This window comes from Eretmochelys imbricata, chromosome 15 (genome assembly GCF_965152235.1).
Source record: "Eretmochelys imbricata isolate rEreImb1 chromosome 15, rEreImb1.hap1, whole genome shotgun sequence".
Lineage (NCBI taxonomy): Eukaryota > Metazoa > Chordata > Testudines > Cheloniidae > Eretmochelys > Eretmochelys imbricata.
Genome location: NC_135586.1, coordinates 16,919,981 through 16,937,386, shown reverse-complemented (window position 1 = coordinate 16,937,386; position 17,406 = coordinate 16,919,981). Strand labels below are relative to the sequence as shown.

The 17,406-nt window shown below is 42.1% G+C and overlaps 1 protein-coding gene across 2 annotated transcripts in view; it reads left to right on the top strand.

Annotated features, from left to right (window-relative positions):
- ARVCF (ARVCF delta catenin family member) overlaps nt 1–16,769 on the top strand; it is a 228,761-nt gene extending 211,992 nt beyond the window's left edge. For both annotated transcript variants that reach the window (XM_077834996.1, XM_077834997.1), the window contains 7 exons: nt 614–764; nt 2,029–2,221; nt 3,944–4,055; nt 5,738–5,828; nt 6,869–6,922; nt 13,444–13,535; nt 16,613–16,769. In XM_077834996.1, the coding sequence (XP_077691122.1) occupies nt 614–764; nt 2,029–2,221; nt 3,944–4,055; nt 5,738–5,828; nt 6,869–6,922; nt 13,444–13,535; nt 16,613–16,714 (795 nt within the window). In that variant the 3' untranslated portion in view covers nt 16,715–16,769. The remainder of the gene's footprint in view (nt 1–613; nt 765–2,028; nt 2,222–3,943; nt 4,056–5,737; nt 5,829–6,868; nt 6,923–13,443; nt 13,536–16,612) is intronic.
- Nucleotides 16,770–17,406: the final 637 nt, after the last annotated feature.

The following is a 17,406-nucleotide window of genomic DNA, read 5'->3' as shown; positions in this document are numbered from 1 at the left end:
AAACCCCCCGTCCCTCTACAATGATCAGTCCACTCTTAGCAAAGAATACAGGAATGTCTCTGGACATGACAAAGTGAGGTCATCCACAGCAACTACAAGTCTGCGAAGAGTAAGGTGCTTTTCCCCCACTCTAATTTGAACAGGGAGACGCTTTTTAAAATACAAGTATTTACAAACATGCATGAAACAATAGAAACAAGTAATTTTTTTAAAAGATAACAGGAGCTGTACATGTCTTGCTCTTCCCTCTAAGTGACCTCTTTTCTGATGGAGAGGAATAAATTTTCCATTGAGGCGTATATAGTAGCCTATACTCTTCCTCTGCTGCTCTTAAATTTTATAGAACAGGTGATATTTCTTCCCCAGCCCCCCACCAGCTATAAGATGAAATACTATCTACCTCCTTTTCATGCTTGGTGCACATTAGACTTGGATGGTGGGATAAGTCACAGATATGTTGCCATGCAGAGTATAAGGAAGAACTGTTTGCATAAGGGAAAATTCTTCAATTTCATGCTGGAAAAAATCAGACCCCAACACTGAAAGAAGTGCAGGAAAATGTGTCTCTAAATTCACAATGTTGTGTGTTGCTTTTCTTCCTGTGTGCTCACAGTGGTCCACGTACATCCGTGCAACAGTACGAAAGGAGAGAGGCTTACCAGTCCTCGTTGAGCTTCTCCAGTCTGACTCTGACAAGGTTGTGAGAGCTGTGTCAATTGCCCTGAGGAATCTCTCTATGGATCGTCGCAATAAGGATCTCATAGGTACCTTCTGAGCTTCTCTTACAGGAATGTGACCCCATAAACACATGGGCACTGTAAAATTGTTTAGGCTTTTGTCAAGTATTGAAGCTGAGGTTTATTCTGCATACAAATTCCATTTGCGTTATATAGGAGTCTTGTGCATGCCCCAAGTGAAGAATTGCCATTTGAAAATTAAGTTTCAGCCCATCCAGTTTCCATACATGCACATAGTGTGATTTAATGGAAATGAATCTTTACTTTGCAGTAGATCTCAAAATAATTTGCAAAAATATAATGGCTTTTTGATTTGATATGATTCCCCCTCTGGCCCCCTTTGCTCTGTCAATGAACCCTGCCTCACCTCTCCCACTTCCAGCCTTTTACCTTCTCCTGTGCTATCCCCGGTATCGAGAAACCCGGTACCCAAGTGCTCTCCATTCAGATCATCACCCTTAAAACTCAGCTTCTCTGCAATGCTCCCCAACTCTAATCCACATTAGCAAAAATGCACTCACTACTCATTAAATGGAAGTGGCAGAAGCTGAGCTCCAAACTAAAGTCTTTGTGTGGGTCTCCCAGTATATTTCCTGGGCAGTTTTCCCGATCTGTTTAAACTGTAACCTCACCAAGCAAGGAAATGTTTGTGCTGCATACAGAACACAGATGCTGATGCTTAATCAATACAAATCTCCAATTCTACTTTAATACGCCTACATTTCATAAAAACCACGTCCAGTGTAGAGCTGTAGCTACCAAATGGTACAAACACACATCTGAGAGTAATGGGCCCAAGACACCGAGGCTTTACTTCAGTGCTGCCGAGCATGAAGACCAAATGGACGTTCTTACCTTTCAGGGGAAGGTTAATATATGTACTGTTGCATACCTTGCCCCTGCAGACCTCTTACAAGGCTACACCGAGTAAGTGTTGTGTGCATGCATTAGCATTAATACATTAGCCACAGTTTATGAATGCTTGTTTGCCTCAAGCACAGCAAAGTGTGATGTATTGGCTGTGAAATTCTCAATAAATGTGTCAAACTTTTTTGCCTCTGATACCTGTAGTATTGATTATGCAGAATGAGTTTGCTTTAGATATCAGTTCTCAAACATCTTGAGAAAGTTAATGATAAATGCAGTATGAAATAGCCTTGAGATTCAAGGAAATTACATTAGAAAATCTTTAGACTTTGGGAACTTCCTTATATTTTAGCTTTCAGGACAGGAAGCTGTTTCTTGAAATGATTATTGGGTCTGGCTAATGGTAGCTCTTCCCCTTATCTAGGTAGTTATGCCATGGGTGAACTGGTAAGAAATTTGCCTAGCAGACAGCAGAGATCCGCTAAAAACCTGGAAGAGGATACAGTGGTTGCAGTCTTGAATACCATCCATGAAATCATTACTGACAGTTCAGAAAATGCAAGGTCCCTGATCCAGACACAGGGCATTCAGAAGCTGGTAGCTATCAGCAAGTCAAGGTAGGTTTCTTACTAGAATAGAAAACAAAGTAAAGAGGATACTGTACGAACCCCACTGTGATGCTTTGTGATGGTGCCCAGACATCTTGACCTTTCAGATGTGTAACTGAAGCACTTAAAACATGTAATAAAAACAAATCCTACATCAGTGACTTTAATGGGTTCATAGAATATCAGGGTTGGAAGGGACCTCAGGAGGTCATCTAGTCCAACCCCCTGCTCAAAGCAGGACCAGTCCCCAATTTTTGCCCCAGATCCCTAAATGGCCCCCTCAAGGATTGAACTCACAATCCCGGGTTTAGCAGGCCAATGCTCAAACCACTGAGCTATCGCTCCCCTCCCACCCGGGTCAGGTCGGGTTGGGTTGGGTTGGGTGATAAAATCAGTAAGATAAAAAGTTCTGTCATTTCAGGGTACAATCTCTCTTTGTTTTATTTATGCCTTAGCATTATGCATGCATTTATCAGACATCATTTGCAGTGAAGTTGAGACCTGTGTTTGCAAAGCAGGAGACCTTTATCCTGTGACATTCCATTCCTGAAATGCCAATGATGCAACTTTATTTCTGTTAAAAGAAATGGTTAATGATCTGCAGTGATCATTCTGTCTGAAGGACAACAGTAATAATTGAAATGACGATTTGTACCATGTAGCCCTGTTGAAAAGCTGTATCCTGATTGGAGAAGGGCTTCCTTCTATACTTCAGCCAATTAGAAATGAGCTCATTCATAAGTGCCTTTTCAACGAACTGTTGAGAGGCTGGCTGGAGATTTCTTTAGCCTTTGCCTTTTCATCAGTAAGGCCTTGTCTACATAGTGCTTTAGTCCACATCAGAGGGGTATAAATTTGAGTTTGTGCTAGTGTGTCACTCACTAACTGGCCTGTGTGGACTGCGCCGGCATGCACTAAAAGTGCCCTACTGTGTGGTGGTGTTGTCACAGTCGGGAACTTTGTGTGCAGCAGCACAGTCCCCGCAGCCCAGTTAGTGCACAACCTGCTAATGCAAACTAAAATTTGCACCCCTCGGTGCAGACAAAAGCACCATGTAGACAAGCCCTAAGTAAGAGTCAGCCAGAAATTGAGCCACATGGGGCTCTGTATAGCAGACTGATACTGACTTGGCAAGGAATGAAAGGAAAATGCTTTTCAGGTGAGAATTAGTTTTGTTTGTTGTTTGATCCTCATTGTCCTGTGGGGTGTGTTTCAAACCACTGGTTGATTTCAGCTAAATTCAGTTTTTTATATATACTCGGACCAAAATTTTGAAAAGTGGCCTCTGGATTCCCAACTTTAGACATTAAGTTCTTGTTTTCCAGAAGTGATTGAGTATTGATTTCTTTGGCAGTTTTGGGTGCTCAGCACCTCTGCTTTGATCTATATAAATGCCTGTTGAAATCCACTAGGCAAAAGGACAGTGTTATCCAACTGGCCTCTCTCTGTACCTGCACACTATGCATATGAAAATCAGACATCTGCATATTTAACTACCTCTTGCTTGTGCAGATGTCTCTTGTCTGAGCAACTGTATGTTTACACATGCAGGTAGATGGACCCACATTAATAGAAGCCACTATAGAATTTGGCCCAAAGAATGTATTTTTACAGTGTCACATATTGCATTGCTTCTTGGGAAATAACAGACCTGCTAGGAAGTTATGGGTTTTAGCGTAAATGAGTTTGCATTCCTAATGTTTGAGGCTCTAATTTTGTCTCACAAATTAGCCAGTCCCCCAGGGAAACAAAGGCAGCATCTCATGTTCTTCAGATGGTCTGGAGCTACAAAGAGCTACGAAGTGTCCTACAGAAGGATGGATGGAACAAATCCCATTTCCAGGTAAAGATGCAGAGTCCTAGTCCAGATCAGTGGTCACAGAAAGCCCCATGAAGGTGTTTTATCCTTCACTCCATGTTGAGGCCCTACTCCCACTAATGACAATGACAGGTAGACCAAGAACTCTAAGTTGGTGTTTTCCAGTGATACCATAATTTTACTATAATTGTTTTATCATAAATACAGTTAATGGGTGCATATCTAGAAGATCTGTGGCATGTGCCTTCCACATTTTAGGGGTTATTCCACTTTAGATGTACCAAGTCTAATCCCTACAAATATACATTGCATCAAGGAAAGACTTGGCCCATTTTTGTATGTTGCTGCTCCCTTGGGACATAGTCCATGTAGCATGTTGGGCATCTGACTGTTTTTTATGTGAAGCTGCTGCTACTTTCTTTATCTGAAAAGTAACTGGCTTTCACTGTGGCCTGTAAAGAAGCTACTGGCTTGCCCAACCAGGTGATGACAGAAGGAGGAATCGTCAGCAAAACTTCAGTGAAATGAAAAGTATCCAGAATCACAAATTAGATTCCAGGCGAAGATCAGTTTATCAAGAGGGGATGGAGTGTGAACAGGTTTCCATACATTTTGTTCAAGTTAAAACTTTTTTAGAAAATTGGTTTTATTTCTTACTCTATTTGCAGCAGCTTCTCAGAACATAAGAACGGCTACACTGGGTCATATCAATGGTCCATCTAGCCCAGTATCCTGTCTTCCGACAGTGGCCAATGCCAGGTGCTTCAAAGGGAATGAACAGAACAGGGCAATTATCAAGTGATTCATCCTCTGTCGTCCAGTCCCAGCATCTGGAAATCAGATCCCTAGGGACACCCAGAGCTCGGGGTTGCATCCCTGACTGTCTTGGCTAGTAGCCATTGATGTACCTATCCTCCATGAATGTATCTAATTATTTTTTTGAACCCAGTTATGGTTTTGGTCTTCACAACATCTCCTGGCAATGAGTTCCACAGGTTGACTATGCGTTATGTGAAGTAGTACCTCCTTTTGTTTGTATTTAAACCTGCTGTCTGTTCATTTCATTGATTGACCCCTGGTTCTTGTGTTATGTGAAGGGGTAAATAACACTTCCTTAGTCACTTTCTCCACACCAGTCATGATTTTATAGACCTGTATCATATCCCTCCTTAGTCATTTCTTTTCAAAGCTGAATAGTCCGTCTTGTTAATTTCTCCTCATATGGAAGCTCTTTCATACCTTTCATCATTTTTGTTGCCCTTCTCTGTACCTTTTCCAGTTCTATTACATCTCTTTTGAGATGGGATGATCAGAACTATGCACAGTGTTCAAGGTGTGGGCATACCATTTATTTATTAGTAGCATTATATTTTCTGTCATCTTAGCTATCCCTTTCCTAACGGTTCCTAGCATTGTTAACTTTTTTGACTGCCGTTGTACATTGAGTGGATGTTTTCAGAGAACTATCTACAATGACTATAAGATTTTTCTTGAGTGGTAACAACTAATGTAGACCCCCTTCCTTTTGTATGTATTGTTGGGATTATGTTTTCCAACGTGCATTACTTCGCATTTGTCAACAATGAATTTCATCTGCCATTTTGTTTCCTAGTCACCCAGTGTTGTGAGATCCCTTTGTAACTCTTCGCAGTCTGCTTTGGACTTAACTACCTTGAGTACCCTTACTCTTCCATTTTGTCTTCTAGTCTGTCTCTGCAGCACCAAAGGGACCCAAAGGTACATCTGGCAAGTCTGGCTATGACGACAGTACTCTGCCGCTGGTGGATAAAAGCCAAGGTCAGTTCTGCTCATTGGTGTGGGCCATAATGATTTTCCTTTTGCTATTTGCCATGTCTGTTAAGTGTATTTCTCAAATTGGATAAATATCAGTTATCACTTTTTTTATGGTGCCTTTCATCCAAAGATCCTGAAGCAATTGACATTACAGACTATATAGACAATGATCACTTCCACTGCATGAAATGTATGATACCCAGTTCAAGATGAAAAGTTCAGTTGAAGCTTATAGGGAGTATTTTAGATAGGCATGAAGTAACTACCCAGCAGGAATTTAGCCAAGGAGCAGGCTAACTATTGTGGTAAGTCGATGGTATTTTTACTAACCAGAAGTCATCAGATCTTGGTGTTATATCTCATGCAAAGGGCATCACCTCCAGCAATGCCCTGGGACGTTTGTTCAGTGCTGATTTATTTGACGTACCCTCTGTTGAATCACCAGCCCTGTTTCCTGTGTCACTTAGCTTTGCAGTGGAGGTATTCTATCCAAGTTCTGACCCAGACCCAACTGTGCTTAGTTTGTCAGATTTGACAATAATCACACCAATGGTTCCAGGGCTCCAGGCCATGTTGATTTCCTTAGTCTTTTAATTTTGATCATGATGGAAATAGAAACCAATGTTAAAATTACCCTCTCGAGGCCTTTGATCGCCTACTGATTGCTCTTGTCTCTGGGCAAAGAAGGGAACCTCATCCCATCTTGGATGGGTACAGAGATAAATTCTAGAAAGTATAGGTGGTTCAGAGGGGCACCGAGTTGGTGGCATCCTTTGGATAGAGGAATGTATGTGATTCAGAGCCATGGCATGAGGGAGATCAGTTGAGTGTGCTCTTTGGGGGCCTAACTCAGAATCTTTCTTTGTGAATTATCAGAACCTTAATATCGTTTCATTATAGCCTCTTGTGTCCTCATTATAGCATCTTGAGTGCAATAAATCATTGTCTCCTCTACTGCCTCCAGCCCTGTGATTAATCCCAGTCTGCTCTGTTTTCATGTCAGGAAGCATGGTACGACTAGTTTCAATGCTTCTGTTTTGTAGATAATGAGAAGGCTGGAAGTCGTGATATGATTCCTCTGGATGAACTTGGTCCAGGTAAATGCAGTCCCGGCTCAACCCCCTGTCTATTTCAATAGAGCACACTGTCACTCACGAGAAAGTTCAGCGCTTTTTCTGGGAGGTATTCTTTCATGTGGATAAAGCTGACATTTAAAAACAGAACTTTTCCTTCCAAAAGATCAGTTGTCTGTTTTTTTTAAAATGCGTATACTGCATATATGCTGGTATCCCCACTACTTTTTAACCAGATCATGTAAATATACTGAGAGCTTCCTGCATTTTAATCTCTTTGCTTTGAAGTGGTTGCATCCTGGAGTGAGAGATTCAAAAGCCATCAGATTTCAATTATTGCTTTTTTTAAAAAATGGGACACTACTTTTGTGAGCTTTAAATCTACTTAAATATCATATTCTGTCTGAAAATGTTTTTCCTGCTGTTCTTACAGGTTAGCACAAAAAATGACCCTACTTGAAAGAGGCTAGGGGAAAGAAGTACTTTATTGTTCAGTCTGTAATTATTGTCACTGTTTTCCTGAATTCAGTGAGAGAGTTAGTCAGCCCTGCTGCCTATATGGATCTTTCACACGAGAGAGGAAAGAGAAACATTTTTAAAAAATAGGAATACATGATTGTAAAAATCTGTCATGAGTGATAGGAATGGTGCCGGGGTTTTCTGTATAAAAGTAGAGCTTAACAGAAGGTGAACATGATCGAGCCAACAACTTTAAACTGTTCCTCATTGGCTCAGTAGGAGTTCTGCCTGGGTGAAGATAGAACATAATCTGAGCACAGAATTACAGAACTGGCTCTGCGTGTGCGTGAAAACTGGGACGAAGAAATAACCCTCCATTCTTCCTTCCATATATGAAATGCAGGATATGAGAAAGTAATGACTTCTCCTCGTCTTCTCAGTTCCCCCAGTCCATCAAGGGCATCTCTTGAAAGCCAGGCAGAATGGCTTAATTTTCCCAATACAAGTTATGGGAATGGCTCCCTTTCACCAGACTTCTCTGGAGCCTCTTTTGGGTTTGAGGCTTGCATGGCAGTGAAGAACAAGATGCTGCAGGCCATAGCACAATCCACGCGATCCGTCTCAATAACACTGGCATTACTGTGTGGTGTGCAGTCAATTGACGCAGTGGGCATCAGCTGCCTTGCTCGTGGCAACCAGTACTGGACAGAGGGAGGAGATTTTACCAGTACTTGGAAAAACCTCCACCCTGCGGCTGGTGCACCTAATATGGCAAATGCAACTTGCCCACCAGGATCTGCAGTGAGAGAAGATTTCCCGAAAGCCCCATGAAATACATAGCCATTCTGCATAAGTAGATGAAGCAGTAAGGACCAAGGATAGATAAACTCTGAAGAGCTGGGTGGTCTGGAGACTTGTTCAGATGTAGAATAGCAGCAGGAGGAGGAACTCCTACCTCTAAAGACAGGTTTCAGAGTAGCAGCTGTGTTAGTCTGTATCCGTAAAAAGAAAAGGAGGACTTGTGGCACCTTAGAAACTAACAAATTTATTAGAGCATGCTCGGGGGTCGCATAACTAGTTAGCATTCCAGAGTCTCATTCGTTATCGGAATTAACCAGACAAATCGCTCCACCAACTAAGGACGGCCACGTCCACGAACGAGACTCTGGCATGCTAACTAGTTATGCAACCCCCAAGCATGCTCTAATAAATTTTAGTCTCTAAGGTGCCACAAGTACTGCTTCTAAAGAGAAAAGCTAAGCTGTGTCCATGCAAGACGTTCTCTTTCAAAATGCTGCTAAACTCTGTGGCATGGATGTGAGAACAACTTACTCAGGGGCTCGGGCCCTGATGGAGATGAAGGATAATTAAAAACCTGAGCTGCTGCTTTGTCAGCAACAATTGGGAGAAAAAAAAAAAAAGCAGGGATTAAGCCCTGTTTCTTCTGACCTTCCGCTGGTATGGGAAAAGTCAGGGGTTTCCCTGTTAATAGCCACTTCGGAGGCACGCGGTTCTCAGGATGAAGGCTGCAATGCTGCATGGGAGGCAGTGCTGTATAAGGGGACAGGGCTGTGAGTCAGGAGATAGCGGTTCTGCTACTGACTCTGCCATTGACTTGCTGTGACTGGTTTGTGCCTCAGTTTCCCAATCTATAAAATAGGGATGAGTCCATATTTCTGTGAAGTGCTTTGACATTTGAAAGGCACCGCAATCTGGGACAGACCAACTGTTTCCTTTTAGTACAACAGCATAAACACACACAGTGTTGCTGTGGATTTGCCTCTGTTTTTCCAGGTGCAAATATTTGTATTTAAATGTCTGCGTATCTGCAAGTTGGATAGTTTGATATCTCACGATTGCCATGTTTGCAGGTGCAAATGTGAATCAGTTTGAGCCACTGCTGAAAATCAAATACAGCATTTCCAAAAAGTCAGGATAACATAAAGATGCTACCTTCCATGACCTCAGCTGACAGCATCCCTCCGGCATGAATAAACTGTCTATATGTAGTTTGCATAAGGGAAGACTGAAATAATTGTCCTCACAATGAAAGACAGTAACTTAAAAGAAGATCTCACAATGGGATTGTTAGGATATAGATATTCAGGCCTGTCTGTAAAGGCCTATACTCTAATTTAGGTGTATTTTTATCACTTAGCTAGTTACAGAGGTATAAAAGAAAGAATCAGAATCACTGTCTGCTGGTGTAAGGGCCTTCTCTTACTGTGACAGTCTGAGGCCCTGTTCTTAGGTGAAGATCTCTGGCTAAGCAGCAGAGGCAGCCATAAGCTGGGAAGCGAATGGTCAGATCCTCACATTCTAAACTAGTCACATTGAAATAAGGTGCTATGGGGCTGTTAGGAATACAGTCCTGTCCTGATAATGCCTATCGCCTCCAGAGAAAGGGAAGTGCCTAGAAAATGTAAAAGGAAACTTAGTTTGATAGCATCCTGTCTGGCAAGAACTCACTTATCAATAGACACAGCTGGGAAACCCTTATGTCTTTATAGATGTAGTTGTGAAATCCTCATTTCTGTATTGTTCTATCATTGTAGTCCCCATTTCCCTATTGTTTTGTCTGTATAATCTCTGTCTGGTTCTGTGATTGTTTCTGTCTGCTCTATAATTAATTTTGCTGGGTGTAAACTAATTAAGGTGGTGGGATATAATTGGTTAAATAATCATGTTACAATATGTTAGGATTGGTTAGTTAAATTTCAGTAAAATGATTGGTTAAGGTATAGCTAAGCGGAACTCAAGTTTTACTATATAGTCTGCAGTCAATCAGGAAGTAAGGGGGGGGATGGGAACAGGGAATGGGGGTGGGGAAATTGGAATCATGTTTTGCTAAGTGGGGGGGGAATGGGAACAGGGACACAGGTAAGGCTCTGTGGTGTCAGAGCTGGGAAGGGGGACACTAAGGAAGAAAACTGGAATCATGCTTGCTGGAAGTTCACCCCAATAAACATCGAATTGTTTGCACCTTTGGACTTCGGGTATTGTTGCTCTCTGTTCATGCGAGAAGGACCAGGGAAGTAGGAGGGTGAAGGAATAAGCCCCCTAACAGGGATAGCTATGTACTAACTAGTTCAGCAGTCAGGGGAATAGGATCAGAAGTTCTGTGACCACAAGACTGTAGTTCAGTATTCAGAGAAAAATATTAATCTAATCAATGTTTCATTTGTTCCACAGGTTAATACTGATGTGGCTTTAGTAGGTGAAATACAAATTGATTTTAGGTAGGCAGTTTGACGGAATCTCTCACCTAGGAGAGTCCACTCAGATCTGTTCACCACCTCTAGAAAACAAGGTTCCAAGATTTCTGTCAAAGATCCCTTTTCTTGGAAACTTTTAAATCAATTGTAGCTGGTCACTGGGATTTCTCTGTATCTCATCACCAATACCTTTAAAGGCCAACTCACAGGAAATGCACTAACTCTAGGTAATTGATTTGCTCCACTAAACTCCAAGAAAATGGATAATGTTAATATTTGACTTTCCGTTCCTCAGGCTCCTCCAGCCAAAGTCCAAATGGCTTATACCTTCCTAAAACACACTCCAGATTGCTTGTTAATTCCATATAGACTAAATTAAATTTGATTGTAGAATTAATCTTGAAACACGGAAGGAACTGAGTTTGTTAATTCCACCACAGAGCCATTGCCCTCAGGGCACCGAGATATTACTGTACTGGTACAGCCTCCTTCAGGATAGTTCTCATTTTAATAAATCTAACCACAAACTTCCAATCTCAGTTGCTATCTTGACGTATTCCCAACTCAGCGTTTGGTTTTTAGCTCCAAACAATCCGTTAGAACTGACATGTGTGACACCATTAACAAGCAAAAAGAAAAGGGGGACGTGTGTGGCACCTTAGAGACTAACCAATTTATTTGAGCATGAGCTTTCGTGAGCTACAGCTCACTTCTGTTAGTCTCTGGTTAGTCTCTAAGGTGCCACAAGTCCTCCTTTTCTTTTTGCGAATACAGACTAACACGGCTGCTACTCTGAAACCTACCATTAACAAGGGGTCAGCATTCAGCTGAACAACAATACACGCTACAAAATGCCTTTTAGCTCAGATGTAAACCCAAAGACCCTGACCATTTTTTATCACTTTGATTAGGATTCTGAAGGCTGGTGTATTGATTAAACACTAGTTTTTTGCCTACCTAAAATATCCATTTTTTTTTTCTATTTGTATATGGTGATATTCTTTACCTCCTCTCCTAAACTGTTGTGAAATGTTAAACACTAGACATGTATCATCTCCGTGGCAGTTGCATTTCAGTGGTGGGTGAACGGTTCTCTTTGTAGTTTACCTGTTTATAAAGTGCTTCGGGATCGTTCTTGATGAAAGGTGCTACACAATGTCAGTGATCTGTTACTTGTAAGTAAATATGATTAAATACATTTTCAAATGTAAAGGGCTGCTTCTGAGTTGACCATAGAGTTTGGGAAAGGCGATTTTTTGAACGCCATTGTGCTATCATTTAAATGTATAGCATGTACCCATGACTTTTACTATGAGTTGTAACATTTTTAGATCTGTGTGTGTGTGTTTGTTTGTGTGTGTAATTTGAAACTGAATGACTTATTGTACACTCCCCGGGAGTGTTGGCTAGGTGGATGGTTGGGATTTTTTGGTCTAACTGGCACAAGCAGGGATGCTAGGTATCTTAACTGTCAGCAGAGAACTGAAAGTAAAGAAGAAAAGCCGTATAGCAGTGGTTCTCAAGGTTTAAGTTATGCACCACATATCTCAAATGTACTTGATACACGGCCTTAGTCATTATAATCAGCATAGTTATGGATTATCTTTTTATATGATATTGATCTTAATTAAACATGTGGACCATCTCAAATGCCTGGGCATTCTGCAAGGCTTGTGCATATGTTGATTTACTGAGCCAAGTATAAAGACAAACATCTTTTTATAAACTAACTGGATTGCAGCTTGCGTAGCCTATTTTGAGAACTGCTGCCCCATAGACTGTTTACCAGGAGTCGCTCCATTTACAAAGCTTTTGTGTTACAGCTTAAAATTGCTTACTTTTTAGTTTCACCGGTAGCCCTCAAAAACGACATCTAGAGTGACTGACTGACTGATTTTAGAAGGCCTATTGAATGCAAGCAATAAACCAAGACATGAGGCCTTCTGACATTTTATGTAAAATCTTTTTGGAGAGTACAGTTTGACAGGAAGTAGAACCTGTAATGATCCTTTAATTACATGGAGAGATACAAAGCTTATTAAGAACCACAAATTTGACTGTCACTTAGCCCAGATTAGAAAGCTGTCAGGGCAGGCAGGAGAATATGTTTGTCCCTGATAATGCGGGAAACTTGATGCACTAGAGGAATAAAGTAGTATTTGTAACCTCTGACAATGAATCCAAGTAGTTTCTGAAATACTTACAGCATTTCTTCATAAAGCCCTTCCACCCCCTTCTTTCCTGTTTACTCATGTATTCACATTGCTTTTCAACTGTCAGGGAGAAAAATCACCCACAGGTGCCATTTCAAAATGAAAGGCAGGTCCAGCACAGCAGGGTTTGCATCGAGATCTCACAAAACTCGACAGGCTGCTTTTCTTATCATGCCAAAGGGGATGTCTCCAAACTATTGTCGTGTCCTGCTTGTAGTCAAGTTCAGAAGGAGTGGGAATGTGTTGCATGCCACTCCGAGAAGGAACCCAGCCAATTATTCAGGTTGTTAAGTGCAGAACGCAAGATTTCAGCTGGATTTGGAGCTCATTAGCCACAGGGTGTGAAGTAACAGCTTGCTGCTTTCCATGGACAGACTATTACTACACTGCAGCCGGCCAGAATGGAAACTGTGCTGCTTGTTAATGAGATACCAGCATTTGACACGGAGGGGGTGGTATAAAAGGAGTTCTTTTTAAAAAGAAAGGTGGTTAAAAAATAAAATTGCTGAGCATCAGCCCACGAGGAAGGCACATGCCTATGTCTTTGGTTTAACGCTTTGTGTGTGTCTCTCTTTCTCTCTCTTTAGTTCTTTGACAATGCAAAACAGCCAAATCTACCATGGTTTTGCTGCCTGATTGTCATGTCATTCCTTCACAGATGGGTACTCCACCATCGATCACCGGGACAAAGAGCGCAAATACAAGACCAATGACACTATAGGGGACGCATCAGAGAAAGAACCTTTAAAAGTAAGCTTCCAGCTATTCCAAAGGCTGCTTAATGCCATTACAGAATGGGACATCCAGTGTCAGGCAGCAAGGAACGTGTGTCGCAAATACACAGCAGAGGCTTGTAAATGGTTATCTATAAAGGCACCATTTCGTAAGTGATCGCTAGTTAGCCTTAAATGGAAGCAAATTCTGCTTTCTAATAAGGGAGCAACTGCTGGAGATGGTTTTATAAGCTGATATGTGCTCAAGTTCCTGTAGGTAAATAACGGTTTTACAAAAGAATGTGTTTGCTTTATCACTTTCAGCTCCTCCATCTAGGTACATTCCCCAGCCCTAAAGTGTATAGCTCTGCAGGAGACTTTGTTCTGAGAATAGTCACGTCAAGCAGTTACTTCCCACCATGGAAACCATAAAGGAGTGTAGCTGAAAGCCTGTGTGTCTTTGTAAAGCAGTGTGGTGTATATAGCTCCCGGCCCTTGCTCAGACTCCCACACATGGACTCTGTATATGGGTTGGTCTCTCTCACTCTCTTACACAGAGCCTTCTTTAAAATGGATTTCCAACTTTCTTCTTCCACGCAGTTTCCTCACTGAAAAGTCAGACTTGAATCTTCCACTTCCATTGTGGGCTGTTGAGTTTAGCAATACAGGCTGCATGCTAGTAATTGACTCTATGCAATTTTTCTTACATTCATGCACAATTTTAGCTAAGTTTTTATAAGCAGTTGCTTTATGCTTCCAGCAGTGCAGTGGCACATGGGACTCCTCCCTACCTTGCAAAAACCCACGCACACACTCTTGTGTGTCAGCAGTGGGAAAAACCAGACAATGAAACAAGAGTTTGTGACAGAAATCATTGCTGCCCGCCTTGGTGCTGGTGTTGGGAACCTCAGTGCTAGGGAGCCCTGAGCATCTGTGGTGAAATCTCCTCAGTGATTTGTGGGAACTCCAGAAGATCCAGATGCTTCAGGTTAAATGGCCAAGCGGTTGAAAAGGAAAGACTTTTCAATTAGTGCAAAACACTGAGCAAAGGCATGCAGAAATAAGATAGAGAAAAATCTTTCCACAGAATGAGCCAGTTGTATACTTGCCTGGCGATGGTCTGTCTATATTAACATGTGGACACAAACACTCACTATCCGGATTGAGCATAGCTACCCCTCCTCTCTATTAAAGGTAGAGGCCAGCCGCAGTCCACAGTTCAATTGTTCAGACACAAATAGTTTTCCTCTTTCGTTCAAAGGCTATTTAAAACATTTGCCTTGTCAGAAGCTTCTCATCTAGCAACCTTATTAATATAAGCCATTGTCTTGTGATATCCTTCCAGTGCCAAACCCTGCAAGCTTACTGTTATTAGCTGGCCTGAATGAGTAGAAGTCTCACGTCATGTGGCTGCAGTGTGACTGAAACACTGACCTCTTTACCCCTTGGGTTAGCCCAGCCTCTGATCTTACTTTAATATGACCTTCCATTATCCAGTACTGTAAGTGGTTGAAGATTATGGCTGTGCATAGATTAGGCGACCTCAGCAACCCTTAAAGCTGTACTGCAAGGGAACAGCCACTGTTGTTTAAAACTAGCTGCCCTATTTAGTCCATGTACAATCCATTTCCTAAGCCTGCACCCATTGTGCTATATATAATGGGATTTGATAGCAATCACCTTTTGGTGTGAACATGTAGAATGCTAATTGCATCTATGCTTTACAGTCACTAGTAAAGATGGAAAGGAAACAAAAATCTTTGGTTCTTCTCACCTTTGCCTTTGGAAGGGATCGGTGCTTCCTTCATTAGTTTGTCATCTCTGTCCTTTCCTGTTTTACTGTGTAGTAGCCCTGATCAAACTGGGAAATTTCTATCTTAAGTGCTTAAGAGCAATTCACTTCGTATTATTCATGGTTATGTTTCAGGGTAAATTTCCAAAGTGCTACACAAAGATTGAGCCACAAGGCTCTGAGATTGCCACTGATGGGAATCGGTGTCTAAATCCTAGTTACCCACTTTGGAAATACCATTTGATTGACACAGATGTTATTCTGATATGGAAACAGATGGCCCAGCCTGAACCAGAGGTTAATGGTATAAGCTTTCCAATCCACCCGTCCACAGTCTTAGTGTACACTACAGGATGCTGAGGAGGAGGGTGAACTAGGGGAGATGGCTGCAAAAATTAGGATGTGGCTCTGCAGAAATGACAGAAAATGCTTCTTCCAGAGGAGAGGGGGATAGGTTGGGAGGAGAGAGGATGAGCAAGTGCTCTTTACTTTTACCGTGTGACACACCCAGGTAGCCAAATACAGCCCACAGAGCTGTGCAATGCATCCCAAGGCCACCTTCATTTTTCCTAAAGTTGAGGTGCTTGGTGGTTCCATTGTGCAATGCTTTGGCTTGATCGGAGCAGGAGTTACTTGCATCAAGATGGAGCATTGGGACCTGTCTCTTCCCCAGTCTGTGCTTCCTCCCTGTTAAAGATGGAGGACAGCCCAAATGCTGTCTGATTTATGCCACTGAGGTGCTGCCCGCAGGTTCCTGTCATGTTGTTGAAGCAGTCCTTAGTTGGGCAAAGTCTAGATCCCCCTTGCACTACCCCATCCAAGAGAAACGTGTGTGCTGATTTCTAGCTGGTGAACAATCCAGTAACTGCAAAAAGAACAGGAGTACTTGTGGCACCTTAGAGACTAACAAATTTATTAGAGCATAAGCTTTCGTGAGCTACAGCTCACTTCATCAGATGCATTCTGAAGTGAGCTGTAGCTCACAAAAGCTTATGCTCAAATAAATTTGTTAGTCTCTAAGGTGCCACAAGTCCTCCTTTTCTTTTTGCAGATACAGACTAACACGGCTGCTACTCTGAATCCAGTAACTGTGGCTCAGAGGCTGTACGAGTGGCTCGGATTTGTGAATAATAATTGCAATGAAGTGAAGTGCTGCCACGAATGCTTGTCAGTGCCTGTGGAATAGCTCATGCCTTTGCCAATTTTGTTTCTTTCTCTCTCTCCACTAATTCCCCCCTTGCAATCCTTTGAGCTGACTGATTTGTTTGTGTTTGATTAATCCGCTCTGTTTTGCCTTTAACTCCTCACCCTGTTTGCTGCAGAATGACACAAATAGGAAAAACATTAACAGGAGTAACAGGGCTTCGGTGAATCTGGTGGATGCCCGTGACATTAAACCCCAGCCTGTTGACTCCTGGGTCTAATTTGCATGCATGGTAGGTCCTTTTAATGGTAATTGGTGCTAGTGATTACCGTGTCTCATTGTGCATGTTCTGTATCACTGCAGAATCTCTCCGAGGCTAACAGCTAACTGGTTCCTTTTAGGCAAATGAAAATGCATTGGAAAAGGGAGGTTTATATTGCACACTGTATCTTTAATTAAACACAATAAACCACTGCTGTTTGATTAAAAAATAACCTGTCAAATAACCAGACAGTGAATTAATATTCTGACCGATGGGCTGTCAGAGGAAATGTAAAGGATCTCTGCTATTAGGACATGGGAATTAAATTGAATATAGTTTTCCTGACTGACCTCAAATGTTTACAGCCATTCCACCTCCCCCCCACCCCCCGTACTCATTACCAGGTTTAGCCTGAGCCCTCAGGAAAAGTACATCCTGGCTATTCATGGATCTCCCCTGAGGCTCCCAAGAATTCTATGGTCCTGTCCTCCGAGGGAAAGCTGGTGACCACGCACACAATTAAATTTCAAGGGGGGAGAACGTCAGTCATTTAAACATGGAGCCACAAGTCCCACCTCCTGCTCCTTCTTCTCCGCAGTTCAAGGCTTTTTTTGGACCCCTTCTTGTTCTCTACCTTCCCTATGTGCCAAGCTCCTTAAAACTGTGCCAGCTTTTACCACTCCTGCTGCCACTAATCTGCCTCCTGCTGC